This window comes from Apis florea, unplaced genomic scaffold, assembly GCF_048593485.1.
Source record: "Apis florea isolate Af1SG1 unplaced genomic scaffold, ASM4859348v1 contig_32_pilon, whole genome shotgun sequence".
Taxonomy (NCBI): Eukaryota; Metazoa; Arthropoda; class Insecta; order Hymenoptera; family Apidae; genus Apis; species Apis florea.
Genome location: NW_028256733.1, coordinates 500,706 through 513,787, shown reverse-complemented (window position 1 = coordinate 513,787; position 13,082 = coordinate 500,706). Strand labels below are relative to the sequence as shown.

The 13,082-nt window shown below is 20.9% G+C and overlaps 4 protein-coding genes and 1 long non-coding RNA gene across 8 annotated transcripts; 3 read left to right on the top strand and 2 right to left on the bottom strand.

Annotated features, from left to right (window-relative positions):
* Positions 1 to 63: 63 nt before the first annotated feature.
* On the top strand, positions 64 to 5,236 carry LOC100868431 (tyrosine-protein phosphatase non-receptor type 11). 3 transcript variants are annotated; one of them, XM_003697850.4, is made up of 12 exons: positions 64 to 843; positions 1,484 to 1,606; positions 1,735 to 1,929; positions 2,083 to 2,245; positions 2,352 to 2,464; positions 2,553 to 2,821; positions 2,890 to 2,969; positions 3,043 to 3,225; positions 3,289 to 3,465; positions 3,541 to 3,757; positions 3,850 to 4,001; positions 4,126 to 5,236. In XM_003697850.4, exons 1-12 carry the CDS (start codon positions 830 to 832, stop codon positions 4,282 to 4,284), a joined length of 1,845 nt encoding a protein of 614 aa, XP_003697898.1. In that variant the 5' UTR covers positions 64 to 829; the 3' UTR covers positions 4,285 to 5,236. The 3 variants fall into 3 exon arrangements, with proteins under 3 accessions (XP_003697898.1, XP_012347915.1, XP_086767544.1); XM_012492461.3 differs by having other exon boundaries at positions 798 to 958; XM_086911418.1 differs by lacking the exon at positions 64 to 843 and adding an exon at positions 941 to 1,400.
* On the bottom strand, positions 3,446 to 7,199 carry LOC147657097 (uncharacterized). Its single transcript, XR_015293091.1, has 2 exons — positions 7,082 to 7,199; positions 3,446 to 3,652 (listed from the first exon to the last, which is right to left on the bottom strand). It is a non-coding gene; the product is annotated as an uncharacterized LOC147657097 (long non-coding RNA).
* Positions 5,230 to 8,269, top strand: LOC100868103 (arginine-hydroxylase NDUFAF5, mitochondrial). Its single transcript, XM_003697847.4, has 3 exons — positions 5,230 to 7,562; positions 7,619 to 7,803; positions 7,887 to 8,269. Exons 1-3 carry the CDS (start codon positions 6,991 to 6,993, stop codon positions 8,171 to 8,173), a joined length of 1,044 nt encoding a protein of 347 aa, XP_003697895.1. The 5' UTR covers positions 5,230 to 6,990; the 3' UTR covers positions 8,174 to 8,269.
* Ufc1 (Ubiquitin-fold modifier conjugating enzyme 1) lies at positions 8,174 to 9,721 on the bottom strand. Its single transcript, XM_003697849.3, has 4 exons — positions 9,045 to 9,721; positions 8,765 to 8,896; positions 8,501 to 8,668; positions 8,174 to 8,424 (listed from the first exon to the last, which is right to left on the bottom strand). The coding sequence occupies exons 1-4, from the start codon at positions 9,168 to 9,170 to the stop codon at positions 8,335 to 8,337; spliced, it is 516 nt and encodes a 171-aa protein (XP_003697897.1). The 5' UTR covers positions 9,171 to 9,721; the 3' UTR covers positions 8,174 to 8,334.
* Positions 9,229 to 11,719, top strand: LOC100867983 (SAP domain-containing ribonucleoprotein). Of its 2 annotated transcripts, none has more exons than XM_031919392.2 (7): positions 9,229 to 9,726; positions 9,978 to 10,074; positions 10,156 to 10,217; positions 10,297 to 10,530; positions 10,718 to 10,846; positions 10,919 to 10,990; positions 11,147 to 11,719. In XM_031919392.2, the coding sequence occupies exons 1-7, from the start codon at positions 9,676 to 9,678 to the stop codon at positions 11,246 to 11,248; spliced, it is 747 nt and encodes a 248-aa protein (XP_031775252.1). In that variant the 5' UTR covers positions 9,229 to 9,675; the 3' UTR covers positions 11,249 to 11,719. The 2 variants fall into 2 exon arrangements, with proteins under 2 accessions (XP_031775252.1, XP_086767547.1); XM_086911421.1 differs by having other exon boundaries at positions 9,576 to 9,726; positions 9,978 to 10,071.
* Positions 11,720 to 13,082: the final 1,363 nt, after the last annotated feature.

The following is a 13,082-nucleotide window of genomic DNA, read 5'->3' as shown; positions in this document are numbered from 1 at the left end:
TATATAAAACACAAATAATTATTTGTTTTAATATAATTCTTATTTGAGTATAAATTTGTTTTTGTCTTATTTTAAATTATTCTACACATCTTTTTTTAAATCCATCATAATTTTACCATATTATATTTCTAATCAAAATAGATAATATGTGAAAAATATGCATTCTTTTAATTAGTTATAAAATAAAATTTATTTTATTAATATTAATTTTGCAATGAAAACATTGAAATAAATAGTAAAAAGTTAAAATTAATATAAACTAAAAAAAAGTATTATACATTATAAATATATATATAGTTCTTATATTCATAAATCATTAAAGTTAATATAAAATTTTTTTTATAAATGTATGAGAAAACATTTATATATTTTATTTATTAATATTTAAATTAAAGATATTATTATTGGTTTTATATATATTAATTTTTTATAAACTAATTTAATAACATATGTTATTCTGGGAAATTGTAAATTGATTTAATTTCTTAATTTGCAATTGTAATATAATTTTGATAAACGATTTAATAATATTTATTATAAGTAAGAATGAAGTTATTCATTTACAATATAATTAATTTTTTGAAATCGATATTAAATTTTGTCATTCCATTTAGTTTACAAGTGTCCATTCTAAGCATTACAGATCGATGACAAAATCTTTTAGGGTTTTCCATTTTTTTGTTTTTGTGTGATGTGAATATGTCAAAGATTGTGGTGATGTATAGTTAGCATTAAATTGAATATAATTATAATTGCATATTATAAGTGCAAACATCGATGAAACATTATGAATTATTAATAACTAGCTGGTCATAGTTGGAATCACAACATGGCATCTCGCAGGTGAGGCACGTTTTTATATAAAAAAAATATATAATTAACACAATTCACGGACAATCTGTGAACAAGCCTACTTATTTATTGGTGTTAACCGTGGATTAGTCAAATAGACTCAGAGGTAAAGTATGCGTATTTAAATCAATTCAAGAAGTGGAATTCTTCATATCCAAAAATGGATGTAAAATAATTTCACTTTATATATGTATTGATTATATATATTTCTACTTTATACAATTACTTTGTATTGCATATTTTGATAATACAAAATGAAAGTTTTTAAATAGTTATATATAACAAATTTAATAATATAACATTTCATTCATGTTAATATTATTATTAAATGAAGATTATATTGATCCTAAATATAATAAAGTCATATTTAATTAAAGTAAAAAAAATTTTTACTTTATTATAATAATATTTTAATGTATTGTATGTTATATACACTTATAAATTTTAAAAAATTATATTTGTGATAATTTTTATAAGTAATTTGAATTAAATTTTTATTAAAAAATTAAATTTTTTTAAAATGAAATTAAACATATTAATGTTTTAAGGTAAAGTTTTTGAAATATCTAGTTTGTTTTTTTATTGAAATTTTTTAAAAAGTTTTTTAGAAATTTATATATTTTTATTACAGATGGTTCCATCCGAATATATCGGGTTTAGAAGCAGAACGTCTATTAATGGAACGGGGTTATGATAGTTCATTTTTGGCACGTCCAAGTTCATCTAATCCTGGTGACTTTACATTATCTGTTAGGTATATACATAACATATTGTATTTGTTTATATAATTGTGATATATATATAATGATATATAATTATATAATGCGTGATATATAAAAAATTATTATAATCATAAAATATTTGATGTTTTTTTATTCTTAGACGCAATGGTGAAGTGACTCATATTAAAATACAAAATACAGGAGACTTTTATGATCTTTATGGTGGTGAAAAATTTGCAACATTATCAGAACTTGTACAATTTTATATGGAAAATGGAGGACAATTACGTGAAAAGAATGGAGAAATTATTGAACTAAAATATCCATTAAATTGTGCTGATCCAACAACTGAAAGGTATTTGTTCGATTAAAACAAAGTATATGTATAATATTTTGCATAATAAACATTACAACAAAGTTTGTTATGTATTGGAATACTTTTTTGTTATTATTATTTCAAATGCACGCATATAGCATGGTATGTGTTAATAGTAAAATATGGGTAAAGGTGGTTCCATGGCCATTTATCAGCTAAAGAAGCAGAACGTTTAATGTTGGAGCGAGGTAAAAATGGATCTTTTCTGGTTCGTGAATCCCAGAGTAAACCTGGTGACTTTGTATTATCTGTTCGCACAGATGATCGTGTTACACATGTTATAATACGATCTCAGGTTAATTATATTTTGTCTTTTATACTACATATGTTTAATATTATTATATTTTTTAAAAAATTAAAATTTTTTTACATTTTATTATTGGAAACAATGAATATTACAGGATAATAAATATGATGTTGGAGGGGGTGATAAATTTGATAGTTTAAGTGATCTAATAGAACATTATAAACGTAATCCAATGGTTGAAACAAGTGGAAGTGTTGTTCATTTACGGTAAAGAATATAAAAAAACTTATTAATTTATAAAATACATTTGATATTCATTATATTTATATTTCATAACATATTTGTTATTTTTTAGACAACCTTTTAATGCTACTCGAATAAATGCTAGTGGTATTGAAAGTAGAGTAAGACAATTACATAAAGAAAATGGTTGTTCAAATGGATGGTTATGGAATGGAGCTACAAGTAGCAATGAATGTGGTGCAGGACGTGGTAAAGGAAAAGCTGGATTCTGGGAAGAATTTGAATCATTACAACAATTAGAATGTCGTCATTTGTTTTCCAGAAAAGAAGGTTTACGTCCCGAAAATCGAGCAAAAAATCGATATAAAAATATTTTACCATGTAAGATCTTTTTTTTATTTCTTTATTTTAATTTTCTTTATTAATAAATTTTAATAATTGTTCTATAGTTGATCATACAAGAGTACGTTTAAAGGATGTTGATCCAAATATTCCTGGATCTGATTATATTAATGCTAATTATATTAAGGTAAATTTATTTAATATTTTAATAGAATATTTGTATATAAATATTAAAACTTATTTATACATATTATTTATAGAATGAAGAAGGTGATGGACAAAGTACTGCAATTAATAGTTCTAGTGATGGAGGTTCATTTAATAAATGTTATATTGCAACTCAAGGTTGCCTTCCAAATACAATTCAAGACTTTTGGCATATGGTATATCAAGAAAATACACGAGTAATAGTTATGACTACTAAAGAAATGGAAAGAGGAAAAGTATGCTATTAGAAAATCTTGTATATCTAAATTAAAATTTTATTTTAAAACTATATTTTTTAGAATAAATGTGCTCGATATTGGCCAGAAGAAGGTGAAGTTACAGAATATGGAGGTGAATGGAAAGTGCGGGCTTTGTCCCGTACTTCAACAGCAGATTATACATTGCGAGAATTTTTATTACACGGAAATAGATTAGGTTTTGCAGATTCCAGACGGATTTATCATTATCATTTTCAAGTATCTTATTATTATTTATAATTTTTTTATGTATATTTTAAAAAATAAACCAATTACATTATATGAATATCTTAGGCATGGCCTGATCATGGTGTTCCATCTGATCCCGGATGTGTATTAAATTTTCTTCATGATGTTAATGCGAGACAAGAATCAATTGCTGCTTCTCTTGCTTCAAATGGTCAAACTGTAACAAGTATAGGGCCAATTCTTGTACACTGTAGTGCTGGAATTGGTAGAACTGGAACATTTATTGTTATCGACATGATTCTTGACCAAATTAAGCGTCATGGTAATTATATTTATATTTTTATAATTGATTTTTTATTTAAAATGATTGTTTTAGATAATATATTCAAAATTTTATATATATCATATTTGTAGGATTAGATTGTGAAATTGATATTCAGAGAACAATTCAAAGAGTACGTTCACAAAGATCAGGAATGGTTCAAACAGAAGCACAATATAAGTTTGTTTATTTGGCTGTATTACACTATATTGAAACTGTATCTCAACGAATGCAAGCAGAACAAGTAATTATATTTATTATAATTAACATTTTTATGAAAACCTTAAATTTTAATAATTTAATATATAAATTAATATATAAATTTCATTATATTTTAATATATATTTTATTTATTATTATTTTTACAGAAATCTCTTCATTTAGGTCGAGAATATACTAATATTCGTTATAAAAGTGAAACAAATACTACGACTATGGGTGAAATTTCGATTCCTACATGTACATCTCTTTCAACATCAGCACATTTTACATTATGTAATTCTATCAATAATTTGAGGCCAAAGTAATTAATGTTAATATCATCAAATAATGTCAAAAGCAAAGAAGAGGCTTTGTTACTCTTACCATATGTGGTTTTGAGCTTTCGATATTATCGTACTTTGTAAAAATTTAATTTTTTAATTAATTGATTATTTGAAATATTTTTCAAAATGTGTGTTATTATAACGAATTCAATATACAGTGTATGTATTTATTATATACATATGCGTATGAATATAAATAATGTGTAGAAATTATAATATTATCACTTTACATTTAAATTGTTGATTACATAAACGTAACGAGAAGCATGTCAAAATATTATAGAAAAATATTTGTTCTGTTAACAATTTAATAGCAGTACTAACTAATCAACAAGAATATTAGAATGCAAAGTCTCAATAATAGTTATGTTAAGTATTTAAAACTTATAATTGCTTTCATATTATTTTGCTACATATATTTCATTACTTATTAATTAGATAACAGATTTATCTTATTATCATCTTTCATGTGTAACTTCTTTTTTAAAAATATTAAAATTTTTAATATTTTTCTGAACATGCAAAGAAGTTTTGAATAATTTTCTACATTTCAGAAGTAGTATTACACATATATTCAGAATATATTTGTTTTTATTGTGATTATATATTTGTACAAATTATTTAGTAATATTTAGGACTGATTTTTATATAGAATTTTCGTTTTATCTTTGCAAATCGCGAATAAGAAACATTTATTATTTGTAAATTTTATCATATTACAAGGCAGAATATGCGAATATGTGATACATTTGGTTTCATGCACAGTAAGAAATATATATGAATTTTTATTATTGACATTTATTATTTTTAATATTTATATTTAATTATGCTATTAAGATTATCACATTTAACTGTAAAAAACTTTTATGTAACTTTTATGTACTTTTATGACAAAAAGAGAACAATGATAAAATATAAAAATCAAAGTTAAAAATATATTTCAATTCATTTAAATTTCTACATTTTAAAAATTTTTTTTAATTATTTGCACATGAATTTGATAATTTTTTATTATTGATAAATTTCATTATATTTATTAAAAATTAAAAATTAATTAAATTAATATAAAAATTTAAAAATTTACTATTTTTAAATTATATTTTGCATGTATCTTAAATTTATTTTATACAAACATATTATATATGCTACAATATACAGTACATATAATTATTAGTATTATTATATAATTATCATATAATATTATATAATAATATAATTATTATATCTTTTATATATAAATTTTATATGTTTTTAAAATGAATGTTCTTGTATATCAGACTATTGTTAAATAAATATAGTATATTTGAATGAATTCTTATAAATTAAATCAGAAATCTAATATTATTAAATATATTTTTCCAAAACTTACATTATTACATTATTCCAAAACTAAAATAATTTAATTCAATATTTGAAAATTTATTAAAATATATTTGAATTTTTTTTATATATTTTATAAAAATTTTTAAGATTTAAATAGATTTATTAAAAAAATAAAATTTTATTTATCTAATATGATCATTTTAATGTCATAATATTTGTGTTTATATAATAATAATACAATAATTTTTATATTTTATATATAAATAATAAATATTTTATAATTTTACATATATAAAATTTATATATAATTTTATAAATGAAATTTATTATCAATTTTCATTTTATTTAATCTTAGTTTTGGAGAATGTTGTATATTATTTCTAAATATTAATGTATCTGTTATTAAAATATATATGATATTAATTATAGCATTAAAAATTATAGTGAAATTATATGAAACTTAAAATACTATATAAATATTTATATTAAGTTTAAGAAATTTTATTTAGTTATTTTTTATTTAGTTTTATTAGTTATTTAGTTATGCATACTTTAAATTATACAATACATAAAAAATATCAAAAATTTATATTTAAATTTTTAATTTTTATAAATAATAGTAGATGTTATTATATTATTAGGATGATATTATATGATATTAAATGAATATATGTATATGTAATGTCCACTATTAATTAATTATATTACTATTAATACTAATATAAATATTTAATTGTGAAAGAAAAAAAAAAGAAAAAAAATAAAAAATAATGTATTTTAAAAAATTTTCTTTTCTGCAATTTAGAAATTATATTAACTATATTATTATTAAATTTTTCATTTTAATAATAAATATTTAATTCAAAAAATGATATAAAAAATTAATAAAATAGATATTATTTACATCCTAAAAAAAAATATTATAAATCAGTTCTATAATTTTTTAATTTAAATTTTTAAATTTTGAAATAATACTTTGAATTAATAAATACAGAAATAATATATACCATAAAATCTTATAATCTTTTTTATAAAATTTTTAATAACAAAATTAAAATTATATTGGTTAGTTTTATAATATATTTTATAAAATTTTATTAAATTAAAATTGTAAGATAGCAATTTTGATTAAAATTATGATTACAAATAAATGATATATTCAGAATATTGAAATTCAAAATAGGTTATCTATAGTATAATAATATAATATGTATGTATATAAGTAAATAATATATTTACAAACTTGTATTTATTGAAATTATTGGAAACAGCAAAATTCTAATAAGAAATGCATATTTATAAAATATTATAAAATTTATACATATTTGAGATAAAATACAAAAACGTCGAACTTCTAGCAGTAAAATGTACTATTTGTTCAAATGGTATTTGCCTGCATTTCCATTAATTTTGCGTATTCGAAATATAAATTATAGCGCAATAAATTTTTCTTTACCAACGGATAGTGTAATGAATATTTTTGATAGAAATACGAAACTGCTACAAAGAGAACGTGCTGCACAAATAGCTGATGTAAAACTATACGATTATATAAAAAATGAAGTAGGTTATAGACTTGCAGATAGAATATTTGATATAAAAAAAAATTTCAAAAAAGCACTTGATTTAGGATGTGGTCGTGGTCATGTGTCAAAACATATTTTAGCTGAACGTGTGGAAGAATTAATTTTAATTGATATGTCAACTAGCTTTATACGTCAAGCAGAAACCACTGAAGGAATTAAAGTATCGCGGATAGTTATGGATGAAGAAAATTTTTCAGTTGAATCAAATAGTTTAGATTTAGTAATAAGTTCATTAAGTTTACACTGGGTGAATGATTTACCAGGTTGTTTTAAAAGTATTAATAAAAGTTTAAAAAATGATGGAGTCTTTATAGGTGCTATGTTTGGAGGAGAAACATTATATGAATTAAGGTAATTTAATAAATAAATATATTAAATATACAAATATAGCTTATTTTTTTTTTCAGAAGTTCTTTACAGCTAGCAGAATTAGAAAGAGATGGTGGAATTTCACCACATATTTCTCCATTTGCAGATATTAAAGATATTGGAAACTTGTTAACAAGAGCTAATTTTACTATGCTAACAATTGATGTAGATGAAATTGTTATTGGATATCCAAGTATATTTGAATTAATGTGGGACTTAAAAGGTAACATTTAATATTTTTTATATAACAACTTTGATTTGTGTCATTGATGAAATGTCATTTAATTAATTTTTTTAATTTCATAGGTATGGCAGAAAATAATGCAATAAAAAACCGAAAATTACGTTTAAATAAAGATACTGTTCTTGCTGCTGCTACAATATATAAAGAACTATATGGAAAAATTAAAGAAGATGGTACTTCATATGTGCCTGCTACATTTCAAGTAATTTATTTATTAGGTTGGAAACCAGATCCATCACAACCCAAGCCTCTGGAAAGAGGTAGTGGACAGATTTCTCTTAAAGATTTGTATAGATTGGATGAAATTATAAAAGAAACAAAAAAAATTAATATAGATGAAGATAAATAATTATTGTAATATATTTTTATTATATATTAAATATAAAAATTAATGTATTTATTATATAAATTTTCTTACAATTTATTAAAACAAATTAAAAAGTAATTTACATTAATTAACAAAATTATTAACAAATAATTTTCATTTATATTATATAATTATTCTTTTTTTTATAATTTATGTTCATCAATTTTATCTTTATGAGTTATAGCACCTTTTTCTATAAGATCAGGAATTTCAACTGCTAACCATGGTCCAAGCTAAAACATATGAATTTTCTAAAAATATAATAAAAATAATGATTTAAAAATTTATTTATATATAAAAAAGATTTACACCAAGTGCCATAGCATGTGCAATACCAAATTTTGGTACATTACGTGCCCATAAAGGTTTAAAATGATCTGTTAAACAAATCTTTCCACCTCTATACATTTTTGCTGTTTTACCATCTAGTTCTGGTAAAGCAATTTCAGGTGATGTTATAGGATATGTAACAGGTATCTAAATATATAAAAAAATCACATTTTGTCAGAAAATCAAAACATTTGATTAAGTTTATGAATTTAATAGATATAGAAAAAAAAAACAATTACTTACATCAAATTCAATTTCAAATTCATATTTTAATAAATTGTGTATGTACCAACATTTTCCAAACCATCTTGTACCTTCCTTATTTGATTCCAGACGAAACCAATCATTGTCAGATTCTTTATTATTTTTTACATACTAAAAAAATAAATAAAAATTAATTAAAATTATTGCTAAATACTAAAAATTTTACTTCTTTTCAGTAATGGTATAATTATTTAAATAATGGTAATTTTTTTCTGGTTTCAGATAAACATATGGCAATAATATTTAAAATATAATTTACTTGAATTAAAGCTTGGTACTCTTCTTTCAATCTTTGCACCCATAATTCTTTATCTCTAGGGCCTGCTTTTGTTTGTAACAATGGAATATTACTTAATGTTTTCTTCGTTGATTCATCTACCATCATAAACTATTACAATTATTATATAATTAGGCAGATATATATATGATTTTTATTTTACTTCACACATAAATCCCTCATAAACGTGTTTCAAGTTAAGTTTTGCATCTATAATCTATGTTATTGTAGAAAGTATCAGAGTAATCGATATATCGAAATAATCCTTATATAAGTATATGCTTATTTGGAGATATTATGGAAATATTTAATTAAAAAAAAATAAATATATATTTAAAACTAATATTATATTTATTTTTTAAATAAACTTGTCAATTTTATTATATTTAATTTTATTTTTTTTATAAAAAAGAGACTTAATGATTTATTTTGAGGTATAATGATCAATAAAGGTCAGTCGCATTTGGAAAGATAGTGATATTAAAGTTTTTTGTGTTGTATGCACTTCAATTTGATTTGCTTTCTGGTCTCTTAAAATCTTGTGAAAACTTGTGACATGATAATCAGAGATCAAAAAATACTGTCATTTCGAAGAAAATAATATTGATACATCATGGCTGATTCATCTTATGAAAAAGGACTTACAGAACTTTCAAAAATGAAGGTAATTTAAATGTATCATTGCTATGATTCGATATCCGGGAAGCTAACCTTATAACAAACAAATTATAAAAAGATTTTTTTTATATTAATTTTTACTTAAATTATTTAAAATAATTATTTTTAAATAATTAACATTTTTATTAATATATTTTAAGAATATATATTGTTTATTAAACAGAAATAGTATATAAATATTAAAATTGTTGAAAAGAATTATATATAACAGTAATTTAATAAAACATTATTAAACAGGTTGCAGATTTGAAAATTGAGTTAAAACATAGAGGACTACCTACTACTGGTAATAAAAATGAATTAGTTGAAAGGCTTCAATTAGCAATTCATGGTGGTATATGTTTTTGAATAATTTTTAAATTATATTGTATTTTGTAACAATTATATATTGATGAAACAATATTTTCATTATTAGATTCTGCTTTATCTTTGGATGAAACTACAGAAGAAATTTTAGATGAGGATGCAGTCCTTGGTGTAAATAAAAACATAAATTTGATATATTATTTAATTTTTATTATAAAATTAATATTAAAAAATATATTTGATTAAATAGGATGAAGAAATAGAAGAGTTATCAAGTAAACCCGATTCACAAGAAGGTAACGAAAAAAGAAAATTGTCTACTGAGAGTAATGTAAGTGCAAAAAAGATAGTTCTAAATCGAAAACCAGTAATTGAAGAAATTAAGAATGAACAAACAGAAAAAATTGAAATTGATACAAAATCTATTGAGACTGCTCCACCAGAAAGAAAGATAATTAAATTATCAGAACTTGGTATTAAAGAGGTAAGGTATTAAGAGGTAATATTTTATTTTTAATATATTTTATAAGATTATTATAAAAGTTATAGATTGAAAATTATAAATATATATTATAAAAATATATTATAAGTAATATAATATTTATAATAATTATAAAATATTAATATATAGTTTATTTTTTTGTTGTATTTTTGTTTATTTTGTTGTACAGAGATTAGAAATGAGAGCTAAGAAATTTGGATTACCATTATCAGAAGCAGCTAAAAAAGAAGCTAGATCTGCAAGATTCAGTATTAATAATCAAAATAGTAAATCAGCTGCATCTGTAAAAACACCTGTGGTATGTATTTTTATTTAAATATCAGTATAACATTTTTTGCTTTTCAATATATAATTTATTTTGTATTTATAGCATACAACTTATGAAGTTTTAAAAAAACGAGCAGAAAGATTTGGTACATCTGTTTCTAGTCTAATGGAAAAGGTATAAATAAATAAATGAAAAATTTATTATAATAAATTTAAATTTTAAATATATTATACGATATGTATGTGAAATTGTATATGAAAACTCATATAAAAAAGATATATATAAAAATTATATATTAATTTTCATAATTATTTTCATATTTTATTCCAGGCTGAATTGGAGGCTAGAATAGAAAAAAGAAAAGTCAGATTTGGTGAAGTGAAGCCTGCAAATAAGAAAGTATTTTATAATAAAATTAAAATTGTTAAATGATATTCAGTGTTATACACAAAACAGCAATTTAGATTGCAAACTTTACTTTAAGCTTTCTTATTTGTAATATGATTATTATATACAAAAATAAAAATTCATTGTATTTGTTATAAAATGCATGACGAAAAGTTTTTTTTGATATTATAATAGTTTATTTTTATTTTTTATAACAATTATATGTGAAAATTACTTTAATTTTTTTTTACTTAAGATATTTATAAAATGAATATATACTTTTAAGAGCATTGTATATAATAGAAAATTTATATACAATGTTGCAATATTATTGTTTTCATTTTATATAAAAAATGAAAGATTTAATATTATATATATAAAATTAGTGCATATATTATTTTGACTTTTATATTAAAATAAATGATTGACTTGAAGTGTGCATATTTATAATATCGAAATTTTGTATTATTATAAATAATATAATTAAAAGCAAGTAAATAAATTGTTCTTCTATAACTATCGCATTAAAATATTTTTTGTTCAAAAAGAAAACATTCAATGATATTCAATATATTGAATTTTATTACAAAATGTATTTAGGCTACAACATGTAATATAATTGCGTTTGGTCTAGACCCTTACGAAAAACAAAAGCTAAACTGCACCACATTTATTGTTGTCTTAGTAAGACATTTCGTCCGTTTACGTTTCAAGGAAACACTTATAAATGCGAAAAAATTTGGTATATATATGAAAATAAAGTACCTCTTTTTGAGTTATATAAATCATATATATGTTTATCCAATTTTGAAATCAAATCACTATGTTATCTCAAATATATATGAATACATATAAATTTTTTTAAAAAAAATCGATTTCATGTTCTTCTTTTAATCTTTATTTAGCAGAATTGAAAATTGGATAAAAAAGAACTTTCCGGACAAAAATTCAAGTTTTATATATATATATATATATATATATATATATAAAATACACAATTATTGTATTACCATAGATTAGATTTGCATTTTGTGGCAATAATTGTAAATTCTTATATTTTATATATAATAATATTTTGTATATATTTTATTTTGACGAAGAATGTTTTCTATATATTTTTAATAATCATTTGAATATTTATAAAAAAAAAAAAATTTGTTTTCCTTGAAGCGCATCCTAAGAACGAATGGTCCAAAGATACATATTATATTTAAAGAAGACAATAGATTGTACATTAAAGAATATACAACTGAAATATATCATATAGATGTAAAATTAATAAAATTATCGATAGTAAACTCTCTATTACATTATACGGCATGGTGTAATGTGTATATAATCGTTCAAATCGGTCATTAAACATTCGATGAAGTAAAGGAAACTATCCCAAGCAGCTAATTCTAAGATAATGTATTTCCTTCTTTTTATTCATATAACTTCTATTTATGTTAGGTATGCACGTACTTGTGATAACTAAACAGATACATGACTTTTGTGACGCAAAGACACTATCAGCTTTGCAAATTGATCAAAGAGCAGGAGGCTGTTTTATGTGAAATTAAAAGTTAAAACATATTTTAGTTTGATTACTGTTCTTATCATTTTTTGCATATAAACGTATCTGTTCAGTAAATCACTCAATCTAATTAATTTTGTTTACATTCACTTCTTCATTAAAAAATATTATTTTTCGAATATTTATCCAAGAAATGAATTCAAATAAATTTTTCAAAGTTGCACGAATAATATTAAGTTTGAATCTAGTTTATAATAATTTTTAATGATATAAAATATTTATATAATTAATTCTTTATAATATATTGTTAATATTTATATATATAATATATATTATATACATATTATATATATAAATATATAT

Excerpts from the sequence above, each read along its gene's own strand:
- LOC100868431 (XM_003697850.4), top strand. Across the intron at positions 3,466-3,540 it reads TTTATCATTATCATTTTCAA|GCATGGCCTGATCATGGTGT; the intron begins GTATCTTATTAT and ends TGAATATCTTAG. Across the intron at positions 4,002-4,125 it reads AACGAATGCAAGCAGAACAA|AAATCTCTTCATTTAGGTCG; the intron begins GTAATTATATTT and ends TTATTTTTACAG.
- LOC100868103 (XM_003697847.4), top strand. The coding sequence starts at position 6,991 with ATGTACTATTTGTTCAAATGGTATTTGCCTGCATTTCCATTAATTTTG. Across the intron at positions 7,563-7,618 it reads GAAACATTATATGAATTAAG|AAGTTCTTTACAGCTAGCAG; the intron begins GTAATTTAATAA and ends TTTTTTTTTCAG. Across the intron at positions 7,804-7,886 it reads ATTAATGTGGGACTTAAAAG|GTATGGCAGAAAATAATGCA; the intron begins GTAACATTTAAT and ends TTAATTTCATAG.
- Ufc1 (XM_003697849.3), bottom strand. The coding sequence starts at position 9,170 with ATGATGGTAGATGAATCAACGAAGAAAACATTAAGTAATATTCCATTG. Across the intron at positions 8,897-9,044 it reads AGTACCAAGCTTTAATTCAA|TATGTAAAAAATAATAAAGA; the intron begins GTAAATTATATT and ends TTATTTTTTTAG. Across the intron at positions 8,669-8,764 it reads AATTTGAAATTGAATTTGAT|ATACCTGTTACATATCCTAT; the intron begins GTAAGTAATTGT and ends TTATATATTTAG.
- LOC100867983 (XM_031919392.2), top strand. The coding sequence starts at position 9,676 with ATGGCTGATTCATCTTATGAAAAAGGACTTACAGAACTTTCAAAAATG. Across the intron at positions 10,531-10,717 it reads CAGAACTTGGTATTAAAGAG|AGATTAGAAATGAGAGCTAA; the intron begins GTAAGGTATTAA and ends TTTGTTGTACAG. Across the intron at positions 10,847-10,918 it reads CATCTGTAAAAACACCTGTG|CATACAACTTATGAAGTTTT; the intron begins GTATGTATTTTT and ends TTGTATTTATAG.